This window comes from Pangasianodon hypophthalmus, chromosome 1 (genome assembly GCF_027358585.1).
Source record: "Pangasianodon hypophthalmus isolate fPanHyp1 chromosome 1, fPanHyp1.pri, whole genome shotgun sequence".
Taxonomy (NCBI): Eukaryota; Metazoa; Chordata; class Actinopteri; order Siluriformes; family Pangasiidae; genus Pangasianodon; species Pangasianodon hypophthalmus.
The window spans coordinates 19,639,996-19,667,095 of NC_069710.1; the positions used below are offsets into that span (position 1 = coordinate 19,639,996).

General features: G+C 39.0%; 2 protein-coding genes across 2 annotated transcripts; one reads left to right on the forward strand and one right to left on the reverse strand.

Moving 5' to 3' along the window:
- Positions 1–5,230: 5,230 nt before the first annotated feature.
- On the forward strand, positions 5,231–19,347 carry bcan (brevican). Its single transcript, XM_026926581.3, has 14 exons — positions 5,231–5,399; positions 10,549–10,631; positions 11,045–11,425; positions 11,711–11,885; positions 12,042–12,169; positions 12,249–12,542; positions 12,679–13,575; positions 13,735–14,760; positions 15,334–15,441; positions 15,615–15,773; positions 16,168–16,250; positions 17,514–17,658; positions 17,768–17,950; positions 18,176–19,347. Exons 1-14 carry the CDS (start codon positions 5,395–5,397, stop codon positions 18,247–18,249), a joined length of 3,741 nt encoding a protein of 1,246 aa, XP_026782382.3. The 5' UTR covers positions 5,231–5,394; the 3' UTR covers positions 18,250–19,347.
- A 666-nt stretch (positions 19,348–20,013) lies between these two features.
- Positions 20,014–23,352, reverse strand: hapln2 (hyaluronan and proteoglycan link protein 2). The gene is made up of 6 exons (XM_026926584.3): positions 23,212–23,352; positions 22,803–22,903; positions 22,316–22,675; positions 22,091–22,207; positions 21,717–21,899; positions 20,014–21,043 (listed from the first exon to the last, which is right to left on the reverse strand). Exons 2-6 carry the CDS (start codon positions 22,879–22,881, stop codon positions 20,766–20,768), a joined length of 1,017 nt encoding a protein of 338 aa, XP_026782385.1. The 5' UTR covers positions 22,882–22,903; positions 23,212–23,352; the 3' UTR covers positions 20,014–20,765.
- Positions 23,353–27,100: the final 3,748 nt, after the last annotated feature.

Here is a 27,100-nt window from a genome sequence, read left to right on the forward strand (position 1 = left end):
TCTATTTTCACAGGGTGGTCAAAAAGAAAAGGCTGTTCAGCATTTTTTTTTAGCACACATTACACCAAATTGTAAGTTCTACTTGCCAAGCTGTTACAAGAGGGAACAACTGGATCATATATTTAATATCATTGAGTTTGTATAAAGATTGTCTGAAGATTGTCTCATATTTCCTTTAGAAGAATCAAAGGATTTTGGCTGGAAAACGTAGTCTTGCTGGAAGATGATGGCAGACACAACTGTGGATGTGGTATGCTAAATCTAGGCGCTTTTGATGCAAGTTCATTCTTTCCTAGTAGTGGTTTGGAAACAGCGGGTGCTGATGGAAAGGTTACCAGTTAGACGTAGCTATTTTTAATCAATCTGAATGGTGTGCAGATGTGAAGGTTTGGTAACTATCTGAAATTAACGAAATGTTACCTAACTAGTAATTTTGCAGAGATTATGCTAATATTAGAAGACTAGACTTTGCTGCCTTCCAAATCATGCAGTTTTTCAGCATTCTTACCTGCAACCCTGGTATGATGAACACTACAGTTTTATCTTTACTTAACTTTGGAACTGTTTTAAGGCCTATGTTTTGGTTTTAAAAGTATGCTGTTGGTCTACTAAGTCTGTTAAGTAGAATACTGTTCACCAACATGTATACCATATACTGTACATCAGAATTTCCATTTAGTGTATACCATATATATCAGAATTCCAATTTAGTGATGGATCTTTTCATCAAATACATTACATGGCCAAAGGTATACATTACCATGGATGACTTAATGGTAATTAGTGAATTATGATGGTACACCCATTCCTGATAGCAGTACATACAATTTAACACATCATCATTTAAAAAAAAGGGGTATGGGACAATCATAGTGTGGCAAATGATCAACAATAATTGATGTTATTTTCATTTTAAATGTCTAGTAGGAATTACGACAAGATGGCCACAAAGTGGTCCAGAGCAGGGTCGCAGTTTCAAAATGCAAAGTCTGAAAATTCTCCTGACCTTGGCTGAAACAATCAGTACAATTCCAAACGGCTTGTTCAAGCAGCATCAGCGCAATAACTGTTCGTCGAGAGTTAAACAACGTTGGTTTCCATGGCTAAGCAGCTGCCCAGAAGTCTAAAATCAACATGCACAATTCCAAGTGTGAACCAGAGTGGTGTAAATTATCGCCACTGAACTATTGGAAAGACTTTTTCTGGACTGATGAATGGTCTAGCGCTGCACTCTGCAGCAGTGTACCAGACAAGTCTGGGTTTATTGGGTGCCTGGTAAACACTCTATACCTCAATGTGTAATGCCAACTGTAAAGTGTGCTGGAGCAGAAATAATGTTTTGGGGACCAAGCCTATCCTGGGAACACTGGGTATGAGTCAGAAATACACCCTGGATGGGATGCCAGTCCATCGCAGCATACCAAGCACACACACATTCATATACACCTAGGCCAATCTAGTCTAGCCAATCCATGCATGTTTTTGGGAAGTGGAAGGAAATTGGATAACCCAGAGAAAACCAAGGGAAAAAATTACTAACTTCGCATAGAAATTAGCCCAAGCTCAGGATCTTAACCAGACACCCTGGAGCTATGCGGCTACTCACTGTGCCACCATGCCACTCTTAACTGTTAATATATCTAGTCATAAGTATAGCAAAGAACTTGGGATATTTAAGGTAAAATAATGAATGTCATTCCTTAAACAGGCTAAGAGAAACCTGAACAGCAATTAGTTTCACCTCTTATATTTTCAGAAGCAATTTGCTTGCACAGCTGGTAGAGTTCTGTCTGGAACATTCCATTTCTCAAGAAACCATGTATAATACTTCAGTTTTTCCAGCCTCAAAGTGTAAAGGTTGTGATCTCCTTAGAGTGAGCACCTGGCTGCTTAGCCTGGTTAAGGACACTGCTGGCAAAGAAGCCTTCCTGTGCTGTTAGCCTTCCTGTCTGTCTCTGCTTAACCTATATGTTAAATTCCTCTAGTGTCTGATATTCAGGCTGCAAGATTAAGGGTACAAAGCTGTATTCACCCTCCTCCTTCTCTGTGGGACAACCCAGCTGCAGCCAGGCAGATTTACCCTGCTGTCTTATTCATTCTATTTGCCACTAGATACCTCAGTTCCTCTGTTGCCACTGACATGAATCACAAATGGAAGTCTTTTTTTCCATGTTTGCAGACTTGAATCACAAATGAGTCAGCTGCTGGGTATCAGCATGGATGTGAATTACATACAGATCAATGGAATACAGGCTTCTGTTTCCCCATATCTAACATGGCTATTGACTTTTTTTTTTTAACACTACCTGGCGGGGTAGGTGACAGTAAGATATTGGAGTATACATGCTTCTCTCATGTAGATGTAATGTTCAGGGTTTGTGTGCTTTTCTGACAATGACTGATTTTCTCTTGTATTTACCTTGGGTGTTAGACATTTGCAGGATTTGTGTCTGACTACTCTATACATCATCATAGTCCTGGCTAGAAAGACAAATACCACTCAATGTCACAGAGATCCTCAAGAAAATGCTACTACTTGGCCTGGGTTTTTGCATTATAACAGTACTGTAAAACTTTATTCCACACCTCTTACCTGCTTGTAACCCACTTGTATTTTGTTTTATTCATATTTGCTTATTTTTTTATTAGACGATATTTTTTGCCGTTGTGTTGTGCATATATTCTGCACATATTCATATTCATGTAGCAATTTACCGGAGTGTTGCCACAAGAATTTCAATGTACAAATGTCTTTGACAAACTGTGCACATGACAATTAAAAGAAATGGCAGCACTCTAAGGGGACTTATTGTTTTTTTTTTTTTATAAACAGGGACCTTAGGTTTCACACTTGCAGTTACTCAAAAGGACTGCAGTTAGGGCAGCATGGTGACACCTCAGGTAGCGTTGCCACCTCACAGCTTCTGGGTCCCCAGTTTGTGTTACTGTGCTCAGGATATGTATGTGTTTCACGTGTTCTCCTGGGGTCTGGGGTCCTCTTGGTTCTCTGGTTAAATCCCACCTCCTAAAAACATGCATGCCTGGATTGGTAGGTAGTGTGGGAATGTGTAAGTGCATGGTGTGATGGACTGGCAGCCCACCCAGGGTGTGTTCCTTCCTCACTCAGGATAGGCTGGGATACGCTCCAGATTCACTGTAACCCCAAACAGGATAAAGTGGTTACTGAAAATGAATGATTGATTAAATGTTTGATTGAATGATGATTGAATGATGAATATATACACTTTATTAGGAACACCTGTACATCCGATCACTTATGCAATTATCCAATCAACTATTCATGTGACAGTAGCATAATGCATAAAAACATTAAGATATAGATAACAGTTTCAGTTAAATTTTCACATCAAACATTAGAATATGATCTCAGTGACTTTGCCCGTGGCATGGATATTGGTACCAGAAGGGTTGGTTCAGTATTTCAGAAACTGCTGATCTCCTGGGATTTTCATGCACAACGGTCTCTAGAGTTTACACAGAATGGTGCGAAAAACAAAAATAAAGCAATAAAGCTTTCTAAAAAGCAGAAAAGCATCCCACAATGAACAAAATACCAAACAGCAGAAGACCACATCAGGTTCCACTCCTGTCCGCCAAGAACAGGAATCTAAACTGGGCACAGGTTCACCAAAACTGGACAGCTGAAGATTGGAAAAAAGTCACCTGGTCTTTTTCCAGTCTTCAGCTGCCCAGTTTTAGTAAGTCTGTGTTTTGCATGTTTTTGTTGTTGTTGTTGTTGTTGTTATAATGTGTATTCATGTGGCAATTTACCTGAGCTTTGCCACAAGAATTTCAGTGTGTAAACATCCTTGACGTTCTGTGCATATGACAAATAAAAGACTTTGAAATGGTACAGATCTAAGTAGGTTAATTTGTTTTGTTTGTTTGTTTGTTTGTTTTGGGGGGTTGTTTTGTTTCGTTTTGCCAGGGTTTACTTCATTTTGGGTGATCTACAGGTACCATTAATGTAATTAGTGCTTGTCATTGCTCAGAAGGACTCTCTTTGATTTTGAATGATTTCGAATCTCTTTGATTTTGCTGGATTTTACCCCAAACATTCATCCCATAACAAAACTGATATAGCCTAAATGACCCCAAGTAAAATCTTTTACCGATAGACTTTTTGATCATAACCACGCCAAGAACGCATATGCGTTTATCTTTGCAATTTTAATTAGATGGGATCCTTGGAAGATACAGAAGCTATATCATTGATAAAAGTCTGTGAGTGCTGGTAGATAGGGAGGGACATGTGCACCAGACCAGGCTGTCCTGCTGTGGGGAGAAAAACACTTTAACTCATTCACAATGATGTCACTGAATGTGTTAAAAAGTGCTTTAACTAATTTAGTGATATCTTGAAAGAGTCATGCTGTAAAAACTACTCTTTTATGCAATTTACAGTAAACATAGTAATCCCAACATAGTAAGGTCCAGCAGCCCCAGGGGACAACCAGGGAAACTGTCCGAGGTCCAGGCCAGGTGGGGACACAGGAGTGTTTTGACTTGCAGAATAAAACTGTCTGAAATACTTTAACTTGATGAAAACCATCACTAGGTCTATATGCATCGTTAGCAGCTCCTCAGGTCGTTAATATTCTGCTGCGTTTTCACGGTACAAGCCTCAACGCCCACTGAAACTTCTGTGGCTAATTAGACATTTTCTCATCTACAGAGGATCTCTGGCGAGGAGTTCTTCCCATTCACTCAGGTTTGAAAAGATGTCACGTAAGCCAGGCACACAAAAAAGGAAAAAAAAAAACGGAAGACGGACTGGTTAACCCATTGTATGAAGTGTATGGTTAAAGTTCTTAAAGTAATATTCAATATCGCATTACAGCGAATTTGATTCTGAGTTGTCCACATTGTTTGGAAAGAGCAGTATGATGTCAAGATGTCCTGGTATTCTGTGCCTGAGGGCCAGCATCAGCATCAGCAGCAGCGAGGATGCGCTTTCTGAACTTCCCTCATCTATTCGAATCATCATCTTCATCATCATCATCATCATCATCATCATCAGCATCATCATCATCAGCATCATCCACTTTGACTCGATGACCTCCTTCGGGCCGTTTTGCGTCTTTCTGATCAGCCCACTCCTGTCCTACTTTCCCCTCATCAACCCTTGGGTGGAATAAAACGTGTTCCCTGTGTGTGTGTGTGTGTGTGTGTGTGTGTGAGAGAGAGAGAGAGAGAGAGAGCTGTTCCACACTTCTTCCTGCGCGCTCTTTTCTCCTCCCTTTCTCTTTCCAGTTCTCACTCCCCGGGTTGTGCACACAGCACACAGGTTCGCCTCCTTTCGCCTTTCTACTACAGAAAAGCACTTTTGGAGCAAGATTATAACATCATAACTCTAATGCAGATTGCATAGGGATGCGGTAGGTAACTGCGTCTTTTTCCTTCTTCTGAACTCCTCTGTAGTCTCAGTAACCTGCACACATGTCCAGTGCAGAAAGTTATTATATTATATTCAAGAGTACATTTTTAAATGATATATTTCAAAATGAGTTGGTAGGATATACATGCATGTATATATATATATATATATATATATATATATATATATATATATATATATATATGTGTGTGTGTGTGTGTGTGTGTGTGTGTGTGTATATATATATATATATATATATATATGTATGTATAGAGAGAGAGAGATAATTTTTTTTTTACATTGGTTCACATTATTCTCCTTAGGTCTGCCTGCTTATTATTAATTGATTATTAATTGTTTTCATTCTGTTTGCTGTTGGTGGTATAGTTTGTGCTTGTGTGGGTAAGTTTGAAAAAATACTCTCCTGATATGAGTTAGTGTGATTAGTATATTAATGCAATTACTGTAAAATTGCTACCCCCATTTTATAAGCATTCATTAACCACTTGAGTCTCTTTCTTCCCTTTGTGGCTCCTTGATACTTTGCTAAAAATTTAGGCATTGTTTGGGTTATTTATAGGCTATTTGGCTTATGTAGGTCATAGTGTGGAGGCTGTTCGAGAGCCTGTCAGTTTTGCTCGCAGTTAAATGCCCAGAATCTGTCTTTTTAGAGAGAGGTCATCTGTTCTTGACATTTGAGAGCAAAACAACCTTACATAGATTGGCCAGCTCTTCAAAGCTGTCCAAAAAATCTGCACCCAAATTAATCTGTCCCAGCTATCCACTGCTTGCATGTTTGCTCTGTATTCCTGTGATTCACATCATGAACACCAACTGGTTTTTCCCCTTTTTTCTTCCATGTAGTCACTTTGGATGTATTTCAGTACAATGGATCCTTATTAAGGAGCAAACAAATCCAGATCAGTCATTCTAAATGAGTTAAACTAAACTGAGATATGTTATTATATGGCTAGTTACATAGTCATAGAAATGTGAAATGATCAACATGTATTCTAAATTAGTCTCATGCATCATAAGCTCCACAGCGATATCTGAATGCTCTCACAGATTATCTTCATAATAAAAACATGCAAATATTATTGATGACATGCAAGGCTGCTATAATGATTCATTACATAAGTCAGCTCCTCCTTCCATAAATAGGAGAACTGTAGCTAATGTTGTCATTTTTTTCTTTAATTATTTTTTCCCTATTATTGTTTTAATTAATATTTTAATAATTAAATTATAATTTGTCCCTCACCCTCATGTGCCATATTCACTATATGGCCAAAAGTTTGTGGACACCTGGCCATCATACCCCTATGTGGTTCTTCCCCAAACTGTTGACACAAATGTATAGAATGTATGCTGTAGCATTGCAATTTGCCTTCACTGGAACTAAGGGGCCCAAACATGTTTCAGCATGACAATGCCCCTGTGCACAAAGCGAGGTCCATGAACACATGGTTTACATGATTGGAGTGGAAGAACTCGGGTGGCCTGCACAGAGCCCTGACCTCAACCCCACTGAACACCTTTGGGATAAATTGGAACTCTGACTGTCCTCCAGGCCTCCTCACCCAACGTCAGTGCCTGATCTCACTAATGCTCTAATGAAAATACCCACAGCCATGCTCAAAAATCTACTGGAAAGCCTTCCCAAAAGAGTGGAGGATATTATAACTACACAGGGGAACTAAATCTGGAACGGGATGTTCAATAAGCACATATAGATGTGATGATCAATTGTCCACAAACTACCTTCGTCCACAAAACCCTGCTTATAAGTATATTTGGCTAAAGTTATTGTTTTAATCTCCAAACTAATGTCTTATTGTCACATTTCATAATATTGAGTCTATCACTCACATAACCTCCTCCGTACAAGCAGAATATTTCAGAACCCATTTGTCATGCATTGTAGATGATAAATGCAGTCCTGTTTCTTTGCTGAAGAATGTCCCATACAAATCCTAGACAGTTCTAACCAAGAAAATCGTATATATATTGGGTATATATGAAAGAATGCAAAAAATCTGAAACAGATCTATTTCAGTAAAACATCATACCCTAATTCTCTTAGGAGAAAAAAAAAAAGATAAAAAGACTATATTACTGAAGCAGTAATTTCCAGTAAGATAGACTGAGATTGAGAATGCTAGCAAAGCAGTAGACAAAGCTTCATTCCACAGTGTTAATGGCATATGGAGAACTCATGTGCTGCACTTTATAACACTCCACTGAGAGCACTAGCCATAATATTCAACTTGGCTTATAAAGCCGCTGAGAACTGTATCATCCCCTGGTCTAGGGGATAATATCTGATGTAATGACACTGCAACACTTCTCATCCCTCCTTTTTATTTCTTTGCTCATCTTGCTCCTCCTCTTCATCCTGGTATGACCCTTTAGGAAAGCCTGGCCTCTATCATTGACTTGCAGTTTCCTGAAGTCATTCAGTATTCTGTTTAAATGCTCCTGAGGTTTTTGGACTGTGCTTTTCACCGCTCACCCTCTGAACAAGCAGTCTGGCTCCTTGTTCCTTGGATTATGGAAATGTGGTCATGGCTATAGGCCATGGACCAAGAGCACTGGGGAGGAATGACTTTCAAGGAACAGAAATGCAGATCAAAGCTGACTGCCCCAATGCTCTCATTAACAATTTAGAACCAGACAATCTTGTAAATACTAGACAGACCGAGAAAGAAAGACAGAGGAAATGGCACATTTTCTGGGGAGAAAAATTAAGATAGATGGGGAGAGAACTGGCAGCTTGATTGTAAGTTTAGGTGAGTCTCTCACTCTCAGCATTTGGTTTTCCTTCATTTTCTCTGAGGCTTTCTGGTAACTGCCACTGAAAATTACATCTTCCTCTTTAATTTTCCCCCCAAGCCCAAGCTGGGCATTAAGTCCAAGATTCGCTCTGGTGAGGACGACTATAACACACCCACTGATTTTCTGCTTAGAACAGCACTTTCTCTCTCTCTCTCTCTCTCTCTCTCTCTCTTTTTTTTTTTTTTTACTTTGTTAATGCCAGTTTCCACTGCTCTCAGACACCCACGCTCTCTCCCTGTTGTCTACCCCCACTCTTATTACTTGGTTTGTCCACATCATTTGTAAAGAGCAGTATGATGTAAAAAAAAAAGTCCTGCTAGTCTGTGCCTGAGGTTTTCATGCACACAGACTGGGTTACTCTGGGATTTGTTTCTGCTTCATACAGATCCCTGTATCTGGCTTCTTAAACTCTGGAAAAGTCCTGTCCTGTAATTCAAAGCAGAAATGTTAGTGTAACAATAAGGATTTGTGGTTATCATATTGAAGATTTTTTTGGCCTTGACATTTAGCGCTTAGGTGATTTCATAAAACCAGATTTAACATTTTAGGTCTATTAAAGAAGGTATTCAGTTTTTCTGTATTCCCACCAACCTCACAGTGGCAGTAAGAAGTGGAATGTGTTATTTATGAAAACCTACCTTTGTATCCCTGCAGATCCCTGTCTTTTTGATTAATCATAATTCAGGTTGTGAAAATGAATTTAAATCCAGTTTCTATGGGCAATATTAGACTGCAGTATCTCAGTCTACTGGCTCATCTTTTCCCTAAAGTCTTTAATTTCGCATACAGTATGGTTAGTTGTACAAGACTGCAAGACTGCAAGAGACAGAAACAAGACTGAAGAGTAGAGATTAGACTTCTATAATTACACTACACGCTACTATAATTATTATACCCTGTTGTAATTATGCTGTACAGTATATTCATCCTCAGTTTAAGTAAAGCCTGAATGGACTGACATGTTTTTGTTAGTGCATGTTCTTCATATACATAGAAATGTAGACAAATGTAATAATCTGAGAATTTACATACTGTAAATGTTGCAGTGCATGTTGTGCTAAAGTTATCACCCATTATCTACCTTGTTATTTATCTACAGAATGTAATAACAAAACCTCAGTGTTTTTAATCTGCTAATTAACATATTTAATTTCCTTATGTTTATGCAGGCTTATCCTACAAACATTTAAAACTCATTTAAAAAACATGTAACAAAATTGCATGTCCACCAGGGTTATGTCTGACCTGGTTTTCAAGCACTTCCCTTTACAGCATAACCATGCAGTTCATTTGCTTTTTACAAATGCTAGTGTACTCGGTCTAGCAGGTGGTCCTTTCTTTCTTTATTTTGTCCAGTCTTCCGTAGCAACTACCCATGTCGGATTTACATTTTCCGCCTGTTAGAGGTGTATATTAAGGATGCAAGATAAACTGATGTATTAGTAGACATGGAGCAAAGAATAGAGAATAAAGATATCTGAGCCAAATAAGAGGTTAAGGACAGATAACTAGTTTCATCATCAGAATTCCAATCACACCCCAGAGCGCCAAAAGCCCACTGAGTCCTGGCTCATGCCAATTGGAAAGCACACAGGGTTGCCAGGTCCATTATCTAGTAATCCCCACCTGCTGAATCAACAGTCATATGTGAATGTGAAAATTACCCAAGATCAAAGCTTTCAAAGTAAAGATAAACACATTAAATGATCCAACGTGAATGATAACTTTGCAGAAGCTGCTTCTGTAAAGGAAGACCACACCTTATGAGAAGAGGGTTGCTATAATGAATGTCTTGAGCCAAGTGTTTGTTTCATGTTTTTTTTTTAGACATTCCTATGCACAGTCCATATTCCATATTTAAAACAATACAATGATTCAATTATGCAAATTATTTGTCTTGATTTGTCTAACATGCACTAAAGGAGATGAAGATTAGGAATTACTCCAATCTGGCAACAGTAAAGGGACAAAGAACACACACTTAGTTTAGCTCTCTGCTCTCTCTTTCTCTCACACTCTGGACACATGCATGTGAAAGCATGCTTCAGTTTCTTAAATGAAAATGCTATCACGAACTAGAACAGATCCAGGTTGATAAATGACAACTTAAATCAATGTGTTTGCATCCTTTGTCTTAGTCTGAAAAAGTGGATCTTATTTTGAAGTTCCATTTTCTTTAAGTGACCTAATTATTCTTCAAATTTTTATATGTTCAGCAAAATTGGTTTCTGTTTTCATCCATGATAAGCAGGTATTACTTTTGCTGTGAAAGCGGTTGACTTTATCTTTGCTCTTCCCTGTTCCCTTCTCAGATCAATGATGTTCCTGTTTCTACTGCTGTGTGCCATCTGTCCCTTTGTCCTGCTGTCCTCTGCTGTCCCTGCACCAGGAACAGGTGTGTCAACTCCACATACTGACTAGGCTATGATTAATGAGCCTCAGCACATAATGCATGGGAGTGCAGATCACTATTTTACTGCTTTGCCTCTCCAGAGGCTATAATATATGGTTACGGCTTCTCACAGTAGGAGCTAAAGTAAGAAGTTCAAGGACAGAGCTGAATACTGTCATTCATCAGCTGCGTAACACTGATGCTCTTACAGTTACTTGGCTAGATCTTGTCCAGCTTTGACGTGTCAGCCGAATGATTGTTTTCTCAATATTATGATTTTCCTCCTGGATGCGTATAGTTTTTTTGTTACCTATTTACATCAAAAGGGTGTTTTGAGGAATTGATGACAAGAGTGGAGTCATTACTCATTTTCTGTGTTATCATATATCACAAGTTACATCATATCTTTTCGTCAGATGAAACCAGGCTCTTGCACGTTATGATCCCTGACAGCCCTCCGGTGTCTGCCGTTTTGGGAGGATCCTTAACTCTGCAGTGCCTTGTGTCACTGCCACCCCCGTCCTTCTTGGGCCGTCTTGCTGGGCACACCATGCCGCGGGTAAAGTGGAGCATGCTCTCCTCTGGACGAGAGACTGAGATCCTGGTGGCACGAGGGGAGAGGGTGAAAATCAGTGAGCCTTATAAAGGTCGGGCCTCTCTGCCGAACTACGCCTCCTCTCCAACAGATCTCACTCTCCAGCTGGACAGCCTGAGGCACAATGATACAGGATTCTACCGCTGTGAGGTCCAACAGGGATTGGAGGATGCTCATGATCTGGCTCAGATCAAAGTGAAAGGTAATCATCTCATGGCCACTTAGAGTCATAACACCTTTAACATAAAAATGCTCGTTAATTGTGGTCTATGAATATTTTTACCCGTGTACCTAACAAAATAGTTTTGCACATAGTTTTGTTAGTCCACAATAATTAGAAAGCTTTGCTACTTCTGTGCTTCATCAGACCTAGTGAGCTACACTGTATATGCTAGACCAAAAGCTAGTATTATAATTGATACTATTAATATTCAGGACACTTTAGCTGGGTCTCTGTTTTTAACGTTTGATATCTGAATATCCTTAGGCGTTGTGTTTCACTATCGACATGCCTCCAACCGCTATGCATTCTCTTTTGGCGAGGCCAAGAATGCATGCAAAGACATTGGAGCTCAGATTGCCACTCCAGAGCAGCTTCTGGCAGCATACCACAGTGGTTATGAGCAGTGTGATGCTGGTTGGTTAGCAGATGGATCTGTCAGGTCAGTGGATTACCATATAACTAATTTTGTCCTAACGGTGTTGCTGTTTAGCATGGTGATGAACAAAGCATGATTCATCATGAATTAATTTCTTTTTCTCAAAGAATTTTTGTACCAGTATACTTAAACAAAAATTAAATTTTAACCAAACCTCAGATACCCTATCCATATGCCTCGTGAGGGCTGTTTTGGAGATATGGATGGCCTGCCAGGGGTCCGAAGCTATGGCATGATGGAGCCTGATGAACTTTATGATGTTTATTGCTACATAGAGAACATTGATGGTAAATAATGCTATTTAGTTATTTTCAAAAAAACAGTTTTTGCCCAGTTTATATTTTGAGGCCATTGTTTTTACTTCAGGCAAAGTGTTCTACGGCTCTACCTCACAGCGATTCACACTGGCTGAGGCTAAAACATATTGTGAGCAACAGGGTGCACAATTAGCCAGCACAAGCCAGCTATACGCTGCATGGAATGATGGTCTTGATCACTGTAGCCCAGGTTGGCTAGCTGATGGTAGTGTACGCTATCCTATTGTAAACCCACGAGAGCGGTGTGGAGGGCCCGAACCTGGCGTTAAGACAGTCTATCGCTACAGCAATCAGACAGGCTTTCCTGAACCTCACACTCGCTACGATGCCTACTGCTTCAGAGGTAACAAGCATGCCTTCATTTTAATATTGTTAGAGGATTTGATACAAAATACACCCATTACAAATACTGCTCATTGCTGGGTTTTCATGCAGTTATATAGTATCTGAATTTCATTGTTGTTGTTTTTTTTTCACAGCTGATCTTAGTTCTCAGACAGTCAACCCTTTTGCTTACTTGGCCACAGAGCCAGAGGACATTGGCCAGGAGATTGTGACCTTAGCTTACACAGAGGAAGAGTTCAGTCCAGGTCATGTAACTCAGAAGACAGAAAATGAGGCTCAAGGGGCTGTTGAGATTTTATCATTCTCCAACAAACATACAGTTAAGTCAGAGGAGCGTGACCCTACATCAACACCATTTGATAAAATTCATACAACCACTGCTAGCAGAAATATCCTCACCACCCCAGCAATATATGGAGAGAAACCTGAGCCGACTCAGAGCTCCTGGCAAGAAGTGCTCATCAAGTCCACTGACTCTGAGGCAGTGCCAAAGGTACACATAGAGCCCAGCTGGAATCAACCAAAGTCAGCAGAAGACCAAGATAAAGAGAATAGTACAGCCGATTCAGAAGTGAAGACTGACAATCATACACACTATCAGCCAATGCCAGACACCAACCTGGAGCAAGGAGAGCAAGTGGAATACAACACATTTACAGAGAGTAAACCAAACACAACAGTTGACACCTTGGAGCAATTGTATGAGATTAGGGAGATTAGAGGATCTAAAGCCATGCCTGAGACCAACCTTGATGATCAAGATGGAAGCCATGTGGATGTACATTCCATTGTAATAGAAGCACAAGCAGGTAACATCACTGTGGCATTGGAATCAGATATCAGTCTGGACTTCAGAACTCAGACCACTTCTTCAGAAATCACTGAAGGATCAGGAAGCGAACTGACTACAGCATTCACAGAGAAGATTGACCCCAATGTCACCCTGAGTCAAGAAGATTCGTATGATCATTCTTCATCTGAAGCCACCACAGAGAGTTCTTTGCTGGAAGATCTAAGTCAGCCTACACTGAGTAAGTGTAAATAAAAATAAGATGCATTTGATCCTGTTTCCATTTGAGTAAAATATCAGTGGCTTGGCAAATGTCTCTCTTTTCTATTAACATAATACCTTTTAAATGACTCAGTGATTAAAACTGTTTTTTTTTTTTGTAAAAAATGCCACTTCACAGGTCTTGAGCAAAGTCATGAGCAGTCTGTTGCAACAGACACTGCCAGTACTATAGATCAAGTGGAGCAAGAAACAGGACATACTTCAGCTGAATCCCTAGTAGTGTCTCTCGGTTCAACTGATAGTGACAGTGATCATGAGTCAGGAGTGACTGCGACACCTGTACATTTATCTGAGAAACAAATAGAGCCCATTGATGGTTCTGGTGATGATGACAATGTACTACTGTTGACTCTTCTGACCACGCCTGCGCCTCACCTGTTGGGCACATTCATTTCCCCAAAGGCAGTGGATGTAGAGGCTAGTTCCCCTCAGGAGCTGGACACTACTGTTCCAGAGAGCAGTACTCCAACTGGTGTCAGCATCATAAAGGAGGAGGTGAAGCAGTTTGAGCAGGAGAGGGTGGAAAAAGCACCTGTGCTCCATACCATGCCAACAACTCCACTGACTGAGACCAAGACAATGTCAAGCAAAGACAACATTGGCCATGAAGATAACTCATCAGGAACAGAAAACTCTTCTGGAGGGGGATCTTTAGTCACAGACCTCCCCTATCCCAGTGCCACTCCCATCATACCCTTTAACTCCACATACCTGCTTCACCTGAACACAACAGAGGTTAATGATACTGGAAATGTTTCCAGCACCACTCATTTTGCTGTGGAGGTTACACTGATCCCAGACATGACCTTAACACCTATCTGGGACACGATGACTCCTCCTACCCCACCACAGGAGTTCCGGGCAGATCTGGAGATCAGCGGTGACACTCCAGTAATCAAAGATGACCATGACTCCTCAGCTGAGTCAGATCCTACTGCAGTTCCCACCACTGAGAACCCTGAGGAGACCCAGAGTCTGACCTCCACCATGGCAACCAGTGACAAGGAACGAGAAGATCAGGACCTGACTCCCACCACAGAATCTCCAAACAGCAAGGAAGAGGATGAAAGGACAACCCAAACACACCACACAACCCCACCTCCCAGACCAACAGAGAGAGTGCTGGACAGAACAGGCATATCAGGTATGAGAATTAGAATCAATGCTTTTTTTCTATAATATAATATGCTGCCTAGTGATTTCAGGTTACTTTCACAACATATATTAGGTTACACAAACTTGTTGTTGTCTAAACCTATTCATGAGCTTGCTGAAAAAAAAATCGCAGGATGCTTCATCTAGTTGCTTAATAAAAATTACATTAGCATTTTCCTCTTCCTGAAATTGTATCTTTCGTTAATTATAGTAACCTCTGTAGCTCCTTGTAGAAAAAAGACATAACATGGGTTACGGTTAGGGTTACATAACACGAAGTACTGGCCTACCATGATTGAGAAATTTCCTTTTTCACAACATATTTCCTTTTTGCCACAACTCCTAACAGTTTTTGCTTACAGTTTCACCAGCTATATAATGGTTCCACCTAGTGGAAAAAACAATACTTAGCTCTCACCTCACCAGTAACTGCACACTATATGCACATTTTAAAGCACACTATATGCACATTTTAAACCACACTGGTTCAATATTACCATTAATTCTGCTGTCATTCTGAGTATAACTAGTCAGTTTAAAAGTGGGAACTGTGTATTTTTAGATGGCTGTTTGGAGAATCCATGTTCTAATGGTGGCACCTGTGTAGACATTGGTACTGGTGTCAAATGCCTGTGTCTGCCAACCTATCAGGGAGAATTCTGCCAAATTGGTGAGTTTTGTATGACCAAATTTATACATATGGTCAATTTTTATATCCAGATTTCATATCCAACCACAATAACTTTAAAGATGAATTTTTCATTGTCACCAATCTATAGATGAATCAAATGGTTAGACTTTTTTAAAAAGTTTTATTTTAAAACTTTTTATTGTCCTTCTTAGATCTGGAGCAGTGTGAGCCAGGCTGGGAAAAGTTCCAGGGCAACTGTTATAAGCACTTCGCAAAACGACAGAGCTGGGAAGTGGCAGAGCAGCACTGTCGGATGAGTGGCGGTCACCTGGTCTCTGTTATGTCACCTGAAGAGCAATATTTCATCAACCGTAGGTCTAAACTGACTTAAGGAAATGCTTACTGTACCTAATGTGAAATTAATTTAGTTGTTCCTATTTTTTTGTTTTTCCTTTGCAGTTAGTTTAGCACTTATAATATACACAGCTACATTAGTGACATAAAACATGAGTTTGCTTTTACTATAGCCTATTTACTATTAGGCTTATGGAACTGAATGGATCTGACCTTATAGAATTTAAACAAATTGATTCCATTTTCATTACCCCAAACCATCCATCCTGTCTGCAAGAAACCACTGGTGCTTGATGAGCCCTAAACGGTCCTTTGAAGCCAGAGTTAGAGGCAGTATTGTCTTTAGGCCTGGAAAGCATGATGATAATCAGGCATTTGCTGTGTGACTCATGTCCAGGCTTTCTTCCACAGATAAGTACAGGGAGTACCAGTGGACTGGTCTCAATGACAGGACCATTGAGGGTGACTTCCGCTGGTCTGATGGAAACCCGCTGGTAAGCTTTGTATAGCCCAAACCATTACGGAATTGTGATGGGAACCCATTGGCACAGTTTACAGACTTCTCTGTTAACTGCCGTCAGTGTGAGGTGCTGAGAAAAGTGCTTGTAAACTGCTGCTTCTACAGACTGTCTTCTAGGTGTTAGAGATTGCAAAGTTGAATTAAAACCCACATCCTGTTTTGTAGCAGCTTTCATTTAGTCTTATAATATTGCTAGAAACCCCTGGTGTTTCTTTCTGCCATCTTTTTTCTCTTTATATTGTACTGTTTTCAAAACACAAAAAACAGACATTCTGTTATTACAATACACAGACATACTGTATACTGCAGTGCAAAGAAAATAGTAACAGATGTACAAAGAACAAAATAAATAAAGCTTCCGTGTACCTATCCCTATCAGAATTTGTATAGCTTATGTCTTTATCACATACAAATATATGCATATAAACAATGTAAAAAAGAAAAACTTTGTGCACCCTTTTAGGTTAGTTGTAGGATAGTAACCTGACTTTACTGGATATCGTCCTTTACCTCTGGTATGTGCTCTGTTGTGGCAACAGTCTTTGCAGGACTGTTCAGTTTGTATGCAAGTAACACCCTTTTCATCTAAAGTGTTTAGTAAACTTGTATGGCATCCTAAGCACTACTTTCAAGTTTTCAAGCATGTACAATATCAGTTGGTGCTCACTGTTTGTCATGTAGTCAAAAATTAACATAGTCTGTAGCCAAGGTCACACTGAAAAGTACAACCGGAAATGTAGATGTCAGGAAACCCTGTGAGACAGTTCAACACAGTTTAAGGCTATGAATCGCATACAAAAGCATTCAACTAAGTCTCTGACTTTGACTCTAGAACACCCATGAAAAGCTTCCAAAAATGTGTTTTATTGCTTTCAGCACCTAGCAGTATGATGGTAAAATGATTTCCTGAAAATCTGGGTTAGAAAACAACTTGTGGAGAAATGTTTGCTTTGAGCCAGGACCACAAATTGAAAAGGATGCTACATATTTTTCTCTCACAGATTGACACAGACATTTTTCATACCCTACCTCTGTACTGTGTCCTTCATTGTCTTACATTTAAAACATGCTTTCTTAAATTAGTGCTCTTAATCTAAGGAAATGTACAACGCTGCTCATGAGTGGGGAAAGATGACTAACTCTGGCCCATCATTATGATGCTACCAGTATAGTGAATACTTCATTATTCACTATTCATTCACTGTATATATCATTTTCTCTTTCTTCTCTGTCTCAGCTGTATGAGAACTGGTATCGTGGTCAGCCTGATAGTTATTTCCTATCAGGAGAGGACTGTGTGGTGATGGTATGGCATGATGACGGGCGCTGGAGTGATGTGCCCTGTAACTACCATCTATCGTACACTTGCAAGAAGGGCACCAGTGAGTTTGCCACCTAGTGAAGTTGCACATAATGCTTTGTATAAGGGAGTTTGTCTCTTTAAATATACAAATATTCAGTTTCAATTCTTTCAATATTTTTTTTTCTCAGCTGTATGTGGCCAGCCACCTCTTGTCTTGAATGCTAAGCAGTTTGGTGAGCGACGAGCTCGATATGTGATTAACGCTCAGGTGCGTTACCACTGTGAGGAGGGTTTCCTTCAGAGACACAACCCCATCATCAGGTGCCAAAGCAATGGACAGTGGGAGGAGCCACAGATTACCTGTACACCACGTAAGAAACCTTTTCACCAACGATGGCTACTATTTTTGGCCACTATTGATAAGAATATGTACGGATAAGAGGGATTTTTTTAGGAATTGTTTTCAATGACTCTAGTAGCCCAATAATCAAATTTTCTTTCACAACTCTTTACTCTCAGTATGTTATAATTGTGCAAAATTACATGTATTGTGTACTTACTGCTAGTAATGACTTTTTTGTTTTGCTTTTCAACAGAACCAGTGTATTTAAAAAGAAAACAAGTTACATTGCCCCCTACAAAGAACCAGGAAGCCACAGAAAAAGCATAACCACAGTGGTGGAGCTTTTAAACCAACCAGCTTCTTCATTTTCTCTTTCTACGCTCCATTACCTTTCCTTTAAGAGACCTCCATTACTCATCATTCATACTGTCAGTGTTTCAGACACAAACGCCTATGTACATCACAATTGCATTGTTCTACTCCAGTCATCAGCTTCTTTCATACATTTTTTTTTCTTTTCTGTCGAAAATGACACTGAATTACTTATTTTGTAATTCTATGACACACAAAACATTCACCCAACCAGTAAGTAAATACAGGTCACAGTTTCCCAAGAATAGAGGTACATATTAAAGCACTAGCAAAAACTGCAAAATGCAAATGCTATTTAACCTCAGCTGGTCTGAATTAAACTGATGCCACTGTCTCATAATGACTTCATTTCATCCCACTGATAGTTCCCATTACTGCCACCAGTATGCAGAACAACATAGCCAGGATGAACAGGGCACACTGAGGAAACAACCCATTGCTGAAAACAACCTGATGAGAAATTGAGAAGATAACAGCTCATCTTCAGTGACCTAGCCTTATAATCACTGTTAAATCCTCACATCCACAGAACTTGAACTGTAATCAAAACCATGCCTTTAGCATCAAATGGCATTAAATAAAAAATTAACAGATTCCATACTTTAAGTAAGTGTGGAAAAAAGAGGGTTAGCAGTGGCTGGCCCTGGCTTACTTCACCCAGCAGTGGAAATGAGGTTAATAATACTTTTTGGCCGCTGTCATTCTGACGATTGCACACAGTAAAACCTGTGCTCCTCAGCCATGCAGAGTAAGTTTATAATCAACCCATTTGGTGTTTAAGAATCAATTTCGAGTATTTCACTACACCATTTAGCCAGTTAAAGCTCTGACCAGGAATCATCAAATCAGGCCTACAGATTCCCAGACAACGTTGCTAGTTTTACTGTGGTCTCGCACATCTCTTGATTGGGAACCTGTATTTTTATATTGATATTTAGGTATCCAAGCTTTAAGACAACAATGGGCCATTTATTGGCTCTTGAAGAAAACAAGCATCCTTAGATACAGTGAGATGATATAAATTTAGTATTAAAAAAAAAAAAAAAAAAAAAATCCTAATCGTGGATCCATTTGTGCCTGGCTGTGAAACACAAGCTTTACATTTTCAAGTAATTTGGTGCTCAGTTTTTTTTTCAGGTCTCTTATTTGCTCTGGGGAATAATCAGTACTTTATGAAAGCTGTTCCTAACATCATAAGAAATAACAATGTTTTTACTGACCTAAAGAAGTTATTTCTTTATTCTGCTTTTTATGGTGGCGTTACATACTGGTTGAGTGTACACTTTTTTGAGTGTACATATTTTTCTGCTTTTAATACTTTAAATGTTTCATTGTTCTTCAGAACTATTAATTGATATAATTCTTATCAAAATCAGATTGGGAGCTTCTGCAAATTTGTCTAACTTGGTAAAAGAGCCACTATCCACACTAAACATGGGAAAATAATGTCCGGTAAAGTTAGTTTTTTTAAGATAACTAAATTAAGACTATTGGATGTATGTTACTGAATCTAATTGGCTGTCAAGCATAGATCAGTGAATGTGTTACTAATACACTAATCAGTGCCACCAGGTCCATCATTTAGATTTGTGTAGCACTTTACTGATTTTGCACACAAATCTTTTGTGGTAATTTATTTTGCGGCTTGGTTTTTTCCATTGGGAAATATAGTGTGGAATAAAGCATGGAAGAAATAAAACAAAGACTTCAGTCACTAACTCCACAAAAATTGTCATAGACATTTTTATTTATCTGCTCAATTTGTTGTATTCATGTTTTAAAAGTCAAGCCATCTGGTATATGGTGTCATACCACTACAATTTGTAGGATTCTGTATTTGTTCTGGAGTTTTATAAAAAAAAAAAAAATAATGATAATAAAACAAATTTTTACTAACAGTATCAACTATACAGTCTTTTGTCCTTATGTTGTTATTTTAGTTCATTTAGAAGTAAGTCCACATGTAATGCGTATGAGTACATTCTTAAAGATCTACATTTTATTTGGCATGTGAAAGCATGTATAATATTATAAATACAAAAGTGTTTTTATGTTATTCACAAAATTTTATGAAAAGCATAAAGATTTGGTAATTATTTACAAAGTTGTTTAAGAAATATCTGCTGATGTAGAACTCAATTATTAATTCAATTATTTATACACTAATTGTAGAAACACAATTAAACAGTATTCACTGACCTCATAATTAAACAAAAAAAAAAAAAACAGCACAGAAGTCTTTGAAAGTCGTATGAAATTTTTGGTCCAAAACCTCCTACATTCCCACTTAAAAAATCTAGTATTGTAAATTACCAAAATATTTCATGTCAAAACATTATCTCGTATTGCTTAGGGGAAAAAAGTAATAATTCCCAGGGTGCATGGGAACTGTTACAGTGGTACCTGCAGACTATTGTCTTCTACCGGTGTAGACCTTGAGTATCTGTAATCATTTATCCCTATGTTGATATTTACCTGTAACAATATGCCCCATAAAGACTAATGCTCTTTTTATGGAATCCAAAACTGTGAACCCCTGGCTGTGGGATTCCTCCACAGCGCTCCTTAGGGGTAATGATGGGAAAGCGCACACTACCATCTTGTAGCCAGCCTCCATCACAGCGCTCCAACCCCAGAAACTTCCAGGAGGAGTAGAGCTGTCCAACACGGGCCAGGCTTGCTCCTTTCTCCTTACAGACACGAGCTGCTTCCAAAAAATTTAGTGGCCCTGGGACATAGAACACTGAACCTGCATGAACGGGAAAGTAAAAAGAGACTCAGTTCAAGTGTAGGGGTGGAGATTTGCATAATTCTTTACATACATTCAACTTTAAAAATAACAACAACATAGAAATAATCATAATATACTGTACACAGTCAATAATCTATATTCTATGTAATGTAATGAAAACACATTTCAAGTGCGTTTCCAATCGTATGTTTCTTTGTGAGTAGACAATTTGGCTTAAAGAAAACAAGGGAGTTCTTTGCCTTGTCACATTATTCTGATGACATTTTGTAGCTGCCAATATTACACTGACATAGCAGGAGCTTAAATATCACCACAGAAACAATGTCGCTCTAACAGACTCTCTGCTGTCTACTCAAACAACAGTGCATTTTCTTTCTCCTCTTCCATTCTTTACTGAGCCCACCATATCTCCTGCATGTGTTCCTCAAGTTGATTTCTGTGGCCACATTCCTAAAACCTCACTACTTTATAAAAGGTCTAAACACCGGAGAGACACTGGGTTACAATTGGCTAGCAGAGCAAGATAGAGTAAGATAGAGTAATTAGCCAGGCTTGGTGATAAAAATATATTTTTATATTTCTTGCTAAAATATAACACCTTTAACTCACTATCAAGCATTTTCTTATATTAGAGTCACATGCATTAGAATTGGTAAAATAATCTGCAGACCCTCAGTGGTAGAGGTGAAGCAGAAGGCATCATAACGCTCCTTGGTCTTGTGCCGGGGCCCATAGCTGCGGATCCCTGGAAGAAGATCTTTCCCACAAGCTGGCCGTGGATTCAGAATGGGGTAGTGAACAGTCCCATCATTTAGCCATCCAGCATTACACCACTCCAGACCTTCTGTCCATTCTATACATTGGATCATGGAGTGGAGGAAATTATTATTAACAATTATAAGTCAACATTCAGTTAGAAAATATTACAATATTACAAATATTGTAATATTACTATAATAAAATATTACAGCTGTTTTCACTTCTAGTTTACCGTGGATATGATACAGAATATTATTGTTTTACATGGTAGATAAAAGTTGTTACCCTTGTATAGCTGTTTGTATGTTGCCAGTGTTGCATCCTGTTCTGCACAAGCTTTTTTGGCATCAGAGTAGGTAAATTTGTAACGACCATGGCTGCTTTGATAAGGAAACACCACCCCTGAAACATAAGCAATGTTTTATATTGTTATTGTCGGAAGATGGCAGCTTCTTTTTAGTGTATGTAAGGCATTGATACACTGGATATTTACACTTTGCTTTCCTGTACCTTCAATGCTTAGAGTAATGGTGACACTCTCATCTTCGATGCCATTGATCAGTTCGCACTTGTAGAGACCACAATCTTGGAGTTCCAGCTTGGTGAGGCGGAGAGAGATGTCCAAAGCATGCATACGTCGAAGACTTGCTTTAGACTGCCATGTGCCATAGTACTTAACCTCATCCCCATTACTAATGAGAACAATATTTTCCGGTCCTGTATGAAGAGGTTCAACTTTACTCCACTTAACTGTGTAGTGAGAAGGTACAGTCCGCAGAACACATGGCAGGGTTGCGTTCTCTCCTCGGCGTGCTTTTATCTCAGCATAAACTGGTGGTTCCATAAGATACTGCAGTTCTTTATCTTTGTCTGAAAAATGATTTTCATAAGAAGTAAAAAAATAAGCATTTGACATAGAGCAATGTGGCAAAATTAACAAAATTAGGAATTTATCCTTCAACAAGACCTGTATGATTCCAAAGAGCTTTAGCATTACCTTTATTGTAGTAGAGATTAACTGCATCAGTCCAAGAGAGAAAACTGGTAGTCACGACTATAAAAGCTGCACAGTTCATAATTAAGTGAATCTTTTCCTGTCTGAAAAACATTCCCTTTAGTGGTTGCAAGTCAAGAGTATCCACATTCAGTCTAGTGGTACCTAAGGTCTACACAGTGTACTGTTTTGTAGGTTCCAACACAAGCAATTCACCTGAGATGTTAATTAGAATGTGATGTAATGATAATTATCTACATTACAATACATTTTAAGTCCAACATGTAGCTAGCTTTTTATGCAAAGTGCAATTAACATGCACTGATGACAGCTACTTTTGATGTTACACTAAGTGCCTATTTAGCAAAGAGAAATAGAGTATATGACAACTAATCAGAAATATGTGTCAAACCTGTTATGCCTTTTGTCTTCTGTCTCTCTTCCTTTAAAGTTCTAAATTAAAAGGGTTCAACAATTTTTACAAATTTGCTTGTTGATCTGTCGAGCCACTTCAGCTCATACAGTCATACAGTTTCTATCCAGTAACAGTAGGGTGCTCACTCTCTCACTCTCTCTCCCCTTCCCCACTGTCATAGTAGGCTGGTCCATCCCCACTGTTCCAGATGTTTCATTCAGACAGACACCCATTGTTCCTCTCATCACCTCTCAGAACTTAATAAGGACACCAAAATTACAGGTTCATGAATGCAAACCAACCACTGACATTATTTAAATGTAATGAAATGTAATAAAATACTTTTATTACAATTTTATTATTAAACACGAATTGTTTTCTGTTTTATTCATTCAGTCATCTTCAGTAAGCACTTTATCTGAGTCAGGGTCATGGAGGATCCGGAGCCTACCATGGGAACACTGGGTATGAAGCGGGAACACAGCCCGTATAGGACATCAGTCCATTGCCAGGCACCATTCACACACAATCACACACTCACTCACAGCTACAAGCACTACAGCATAGCCAATCCACATACCAGCTCTGTTTTTGGGAGAAAACCAGAGAACCTGGAGGAAACCCATACAAACATGAGGAGAATATGCACAGGAGAACTCTACACTCTCAGTAACCTGCTCAGGATCTCAGAGCAGATTCTTTTAAGCGTTTAAAAGTGACATATACAACTGATGACAACCAGCTGTGTTTAGTCAAGCAAAAGAATCGAGAAATAAATTAGAAAACTGTGCTGCATTTTCTTTTTCTAATTAAAGATCTTGGTATTGTGTTTTTAGAAAATGGAGTCCTGAATATGACAAGACAGCAATTAGTATATGACACCATTATATTTCATAGCAACACACAATGAAGCCTCTAAATTTCTAAACATTTTTGAAGACCTTAATATAGTTATTTAATTCAAACAAACACACAGCAAGAAATACAACACACTTTTGACCATGCAGCACATCACTAGTAATGAATGAATCCCTACAGAGTAAATTTAGATCTGAGGATTAAAGCTTTATTAATTGTTATTAAAGAATATAGGTTCAGTGGATCGTGGAATCTCACATATAGTTGACATGCTTACTATTACTACTGCTTTATTAAACTCAATAAGGACAGCTTTTTCTTCTTTCATTGTAACTCAAAGACCATGTTGACTGTGGTATCATCACTCTGCTTGGACCAGCCATTTGGTTCCTAGTCAGGAAGTAACATACAATAATCACTTTGTCAGCAGCTTCTCTTTCCCTCCCAAAGACAACAGCAGATAAACAATGCAGAAAAAAAGAGGCTGAAAAAAAATTCTAATAATGAGATTCCAGTGCTTCTTCCTGGCCTTCTTCATTGTGCTGATTCATCAATAGGACCCTTTCTAAGCCTGCAATTAGCATTCGTAAAGGCATGTCTAGGTGACAGCAACCTCTTTCTCTTTTTCTTTATTCCTTTCACTCATTCTCTCTCATTCCTCACTGTGCTTGTGTAAGTTGCTGCCTTTCACTTGTTCCTCTTCAGCCATTCAAAAATGAAGCTGATGTGTTCCCTCATACAAAAAGAGGATATTTAATAGAATATTTATTTTGGGGTTCAGTGAGAAGACCAAAGCCAAACCAAATAAATCTCACTATCAGTGAGTAGAAATGCAACTTGGACTTTGTCAAAGACCAGCATTTCTTGTGTTATTAAATGTGATTTCTGGGAATCAATGGTAAGAGCTCTGTAGCATCCGCAACCTTTGTTCCCATCCATTACCAGGAATAGTAGCAGGATAGAACATGCTCTGAATTTGTTGGAATATCAATTTCTAAGTAGAACCTGTTTAGCGGCTTGGTAAAATGAAACTGTCAAACATGATTTATTTATTTAGTTAGTTTCAGTGAAGCTTGAAATCCTGGGGACACTCCTGGTTTTTGTTTAATATTCCGTTTAATATCCGTATGAAAAAAATGGCAGCATTTCACTGAATAGCAAAAGTATTCTGCCTCAAATCTGAACAATATTGTTTCTGCAGTAACACATTCTACTTTAAATTATCCACAAAATATCTCCCCCTGTTGGACATGGAAGTGTGGTAGGCTGCAGACTGAATCCTCCTAAGTTAGTGCACATATGGACTTGAGCACACCGTTGGATTTGGACTTGTGTAATTTAATGTCACAGAAAACAAAGAAAAGAAAATACATTAAGGCTTGGCACATATTACATACTTTAGATAAATTGCAGAAGTAGATTTAGCATTGAGTTTGGAACGTCATAGCCTCAAGGTAGCCCCAACTGCAGAGTTCGAGTTAAGGTGATCAATTCTACTCCTGACAGAGGCATCTGTAGAAACCTAACAGTTGCCTTGAAGGCTAAATGCTGTGCATAACTTTAATGTCATGCTGATGTCTACTACTCTTTTTAATCAACTATCCACTTATCCATTATGAAAATGTGCAATAGTTTAAAAAAGTCTGATAGATCAGAAGGCTGTAAAATTTACTGAAATATAATATAAAGATTGTGAAGATTGTGGCTTGTGACACAGTAGCTCAAAATCCCAACTACAGCAGAATGGCTGTACTGACAAACTCTCAATCATAAGTTCTGACAAACACAGTCAATGCTCCTAAAATGCACCATGAAATTTTGGTTGGATAATTTCAACTTTCAAATTTCTGAATAGGTAAGACCTTTACTGATGTTTCTTAGCTGATGTTTTGTTCTGATTGTTTTTGGTCTGTGACTGCAGAATAGAATTTAAATGTACATTTGTCTTCTTAGTTTCCCAAAAGATGTATCCTTTTGCCTACAGCTCTGTTTCTTATATGTAATATTAGAGGAAAATTTTTTGCATAACTATGAATGAATGACTTACATGACCTGTAACTCGTGACTCTGTGTGATTCAATGAGTAGGTCACCTGCTCTATCAGTGATCTCAAACTGTCATTCCCTATGCTGTGCTGCTTTTGACACAGATGCCATTGTGGCAGGCTGTTAACAGGTTGGACAAACTGTATCGGTAGCAGATTGCACTCAGGTGTGGCTATGTTGATGTGATAGAGAGTTCAGGACAGGGTCACCTTTTAACTTATCTCCACACAAATAATGTCAGACAGGTTTTGACTAGCCAGTGGAGACAGTTTTTGGAGAGGAGACGATGATATCGCGTTCCACAGAATCCTTCATGCATGATGTTTGAAAATTCTTAACTCAAAGATGCCTAACTTGCATTTCTGAAGAAACCCATACCTGACTTTAGCGGTCAAAAAGTAAAAATAGTGAGGGAACAACTGTTTATAGCTACTGTATGTAACAGGAAAAAACTTGTTTCACAGATGTTCCACAACTCCAGGGCGATAAGGGTCCTCTGTTGTACTTTTCCACACTAGAAGATAACCATCTCTCTGAGCCATTCCTTTGGAGTTGTAATAGCCTCCACTCTTCTGAGAAGGCTTTCTATAAAATTTTGGAGGGTGTCTGTGGGAATTTGTGCCCATTCAGTCAAAAGAGCATTTATGTGGTCAGGCACTGCTCTCAAGCAAAGAGGCCTGTGGCGCAGTCTGTGTTCCAGTTCATCCCAAAGGTGTTCAGTTGATTTGAGGTGAGGGTTCAGTGAGGGCCACTTGAGTTCTTCCAAACCATGTCTTCATGGACCTCACTTTGTGCAGAGGGACACTGTCATCCTGAAAAGCATTTGGGGCCCCTTGGTTCCAGTGAAAGAAATTTTTAATGCTACAGCATACAAAGACATTCTAGACAATTGCGTGTTTCCAACTTTGTGGCAACAGTTTGGGGAAGACATACGGGTATTACAGTCAGGTGTCCAAATACTCCTTGTGCCACCAAAACAGCTC

Excerpts from the sequence above, each read along its gene's own strand:
- hapln2 (XM_026926584.3), bottom strand. The coding sequence starts at position 22,881 with ATGAACTGTGCAGCTTTTATAGTCGTGACTACCAGTTTTCTCTCTTGG. Across the intron at positions 21,900-22,090 it reads ATACAAACAGCTATACAAGG|AATGGACAGAAGGTCTGGAG; the intron begins GTAACAACTTTT and ends TCCAATGTATAG. Across the intron at positions 21,044-21,716 it reads CTTCACCTCTACCACTGAGG|GTTCAGTGTTCTATGTCCCA; the intron begins GTCTGCAGATTA and ends CCGTTCATGCAG.
- bcan (XM_026926581.3), top strand. Across the intron at positions 10,632-11,044 it reads TGTCCCTGCACCAGGAACAG|ATGAAACCAGGCTCTTGCAC; the intron begins GTGTGTCAACTC and ends TCTTTTCGTCAG. Across the intron at positions 15,442-15,614 it reads GGGAGAATTCTGCCAAATTG|ATCTGGAGCAGTGTGAGCCA; the intron begins GTGAGTTTTGTA and ends TGTCCTTCTTAG.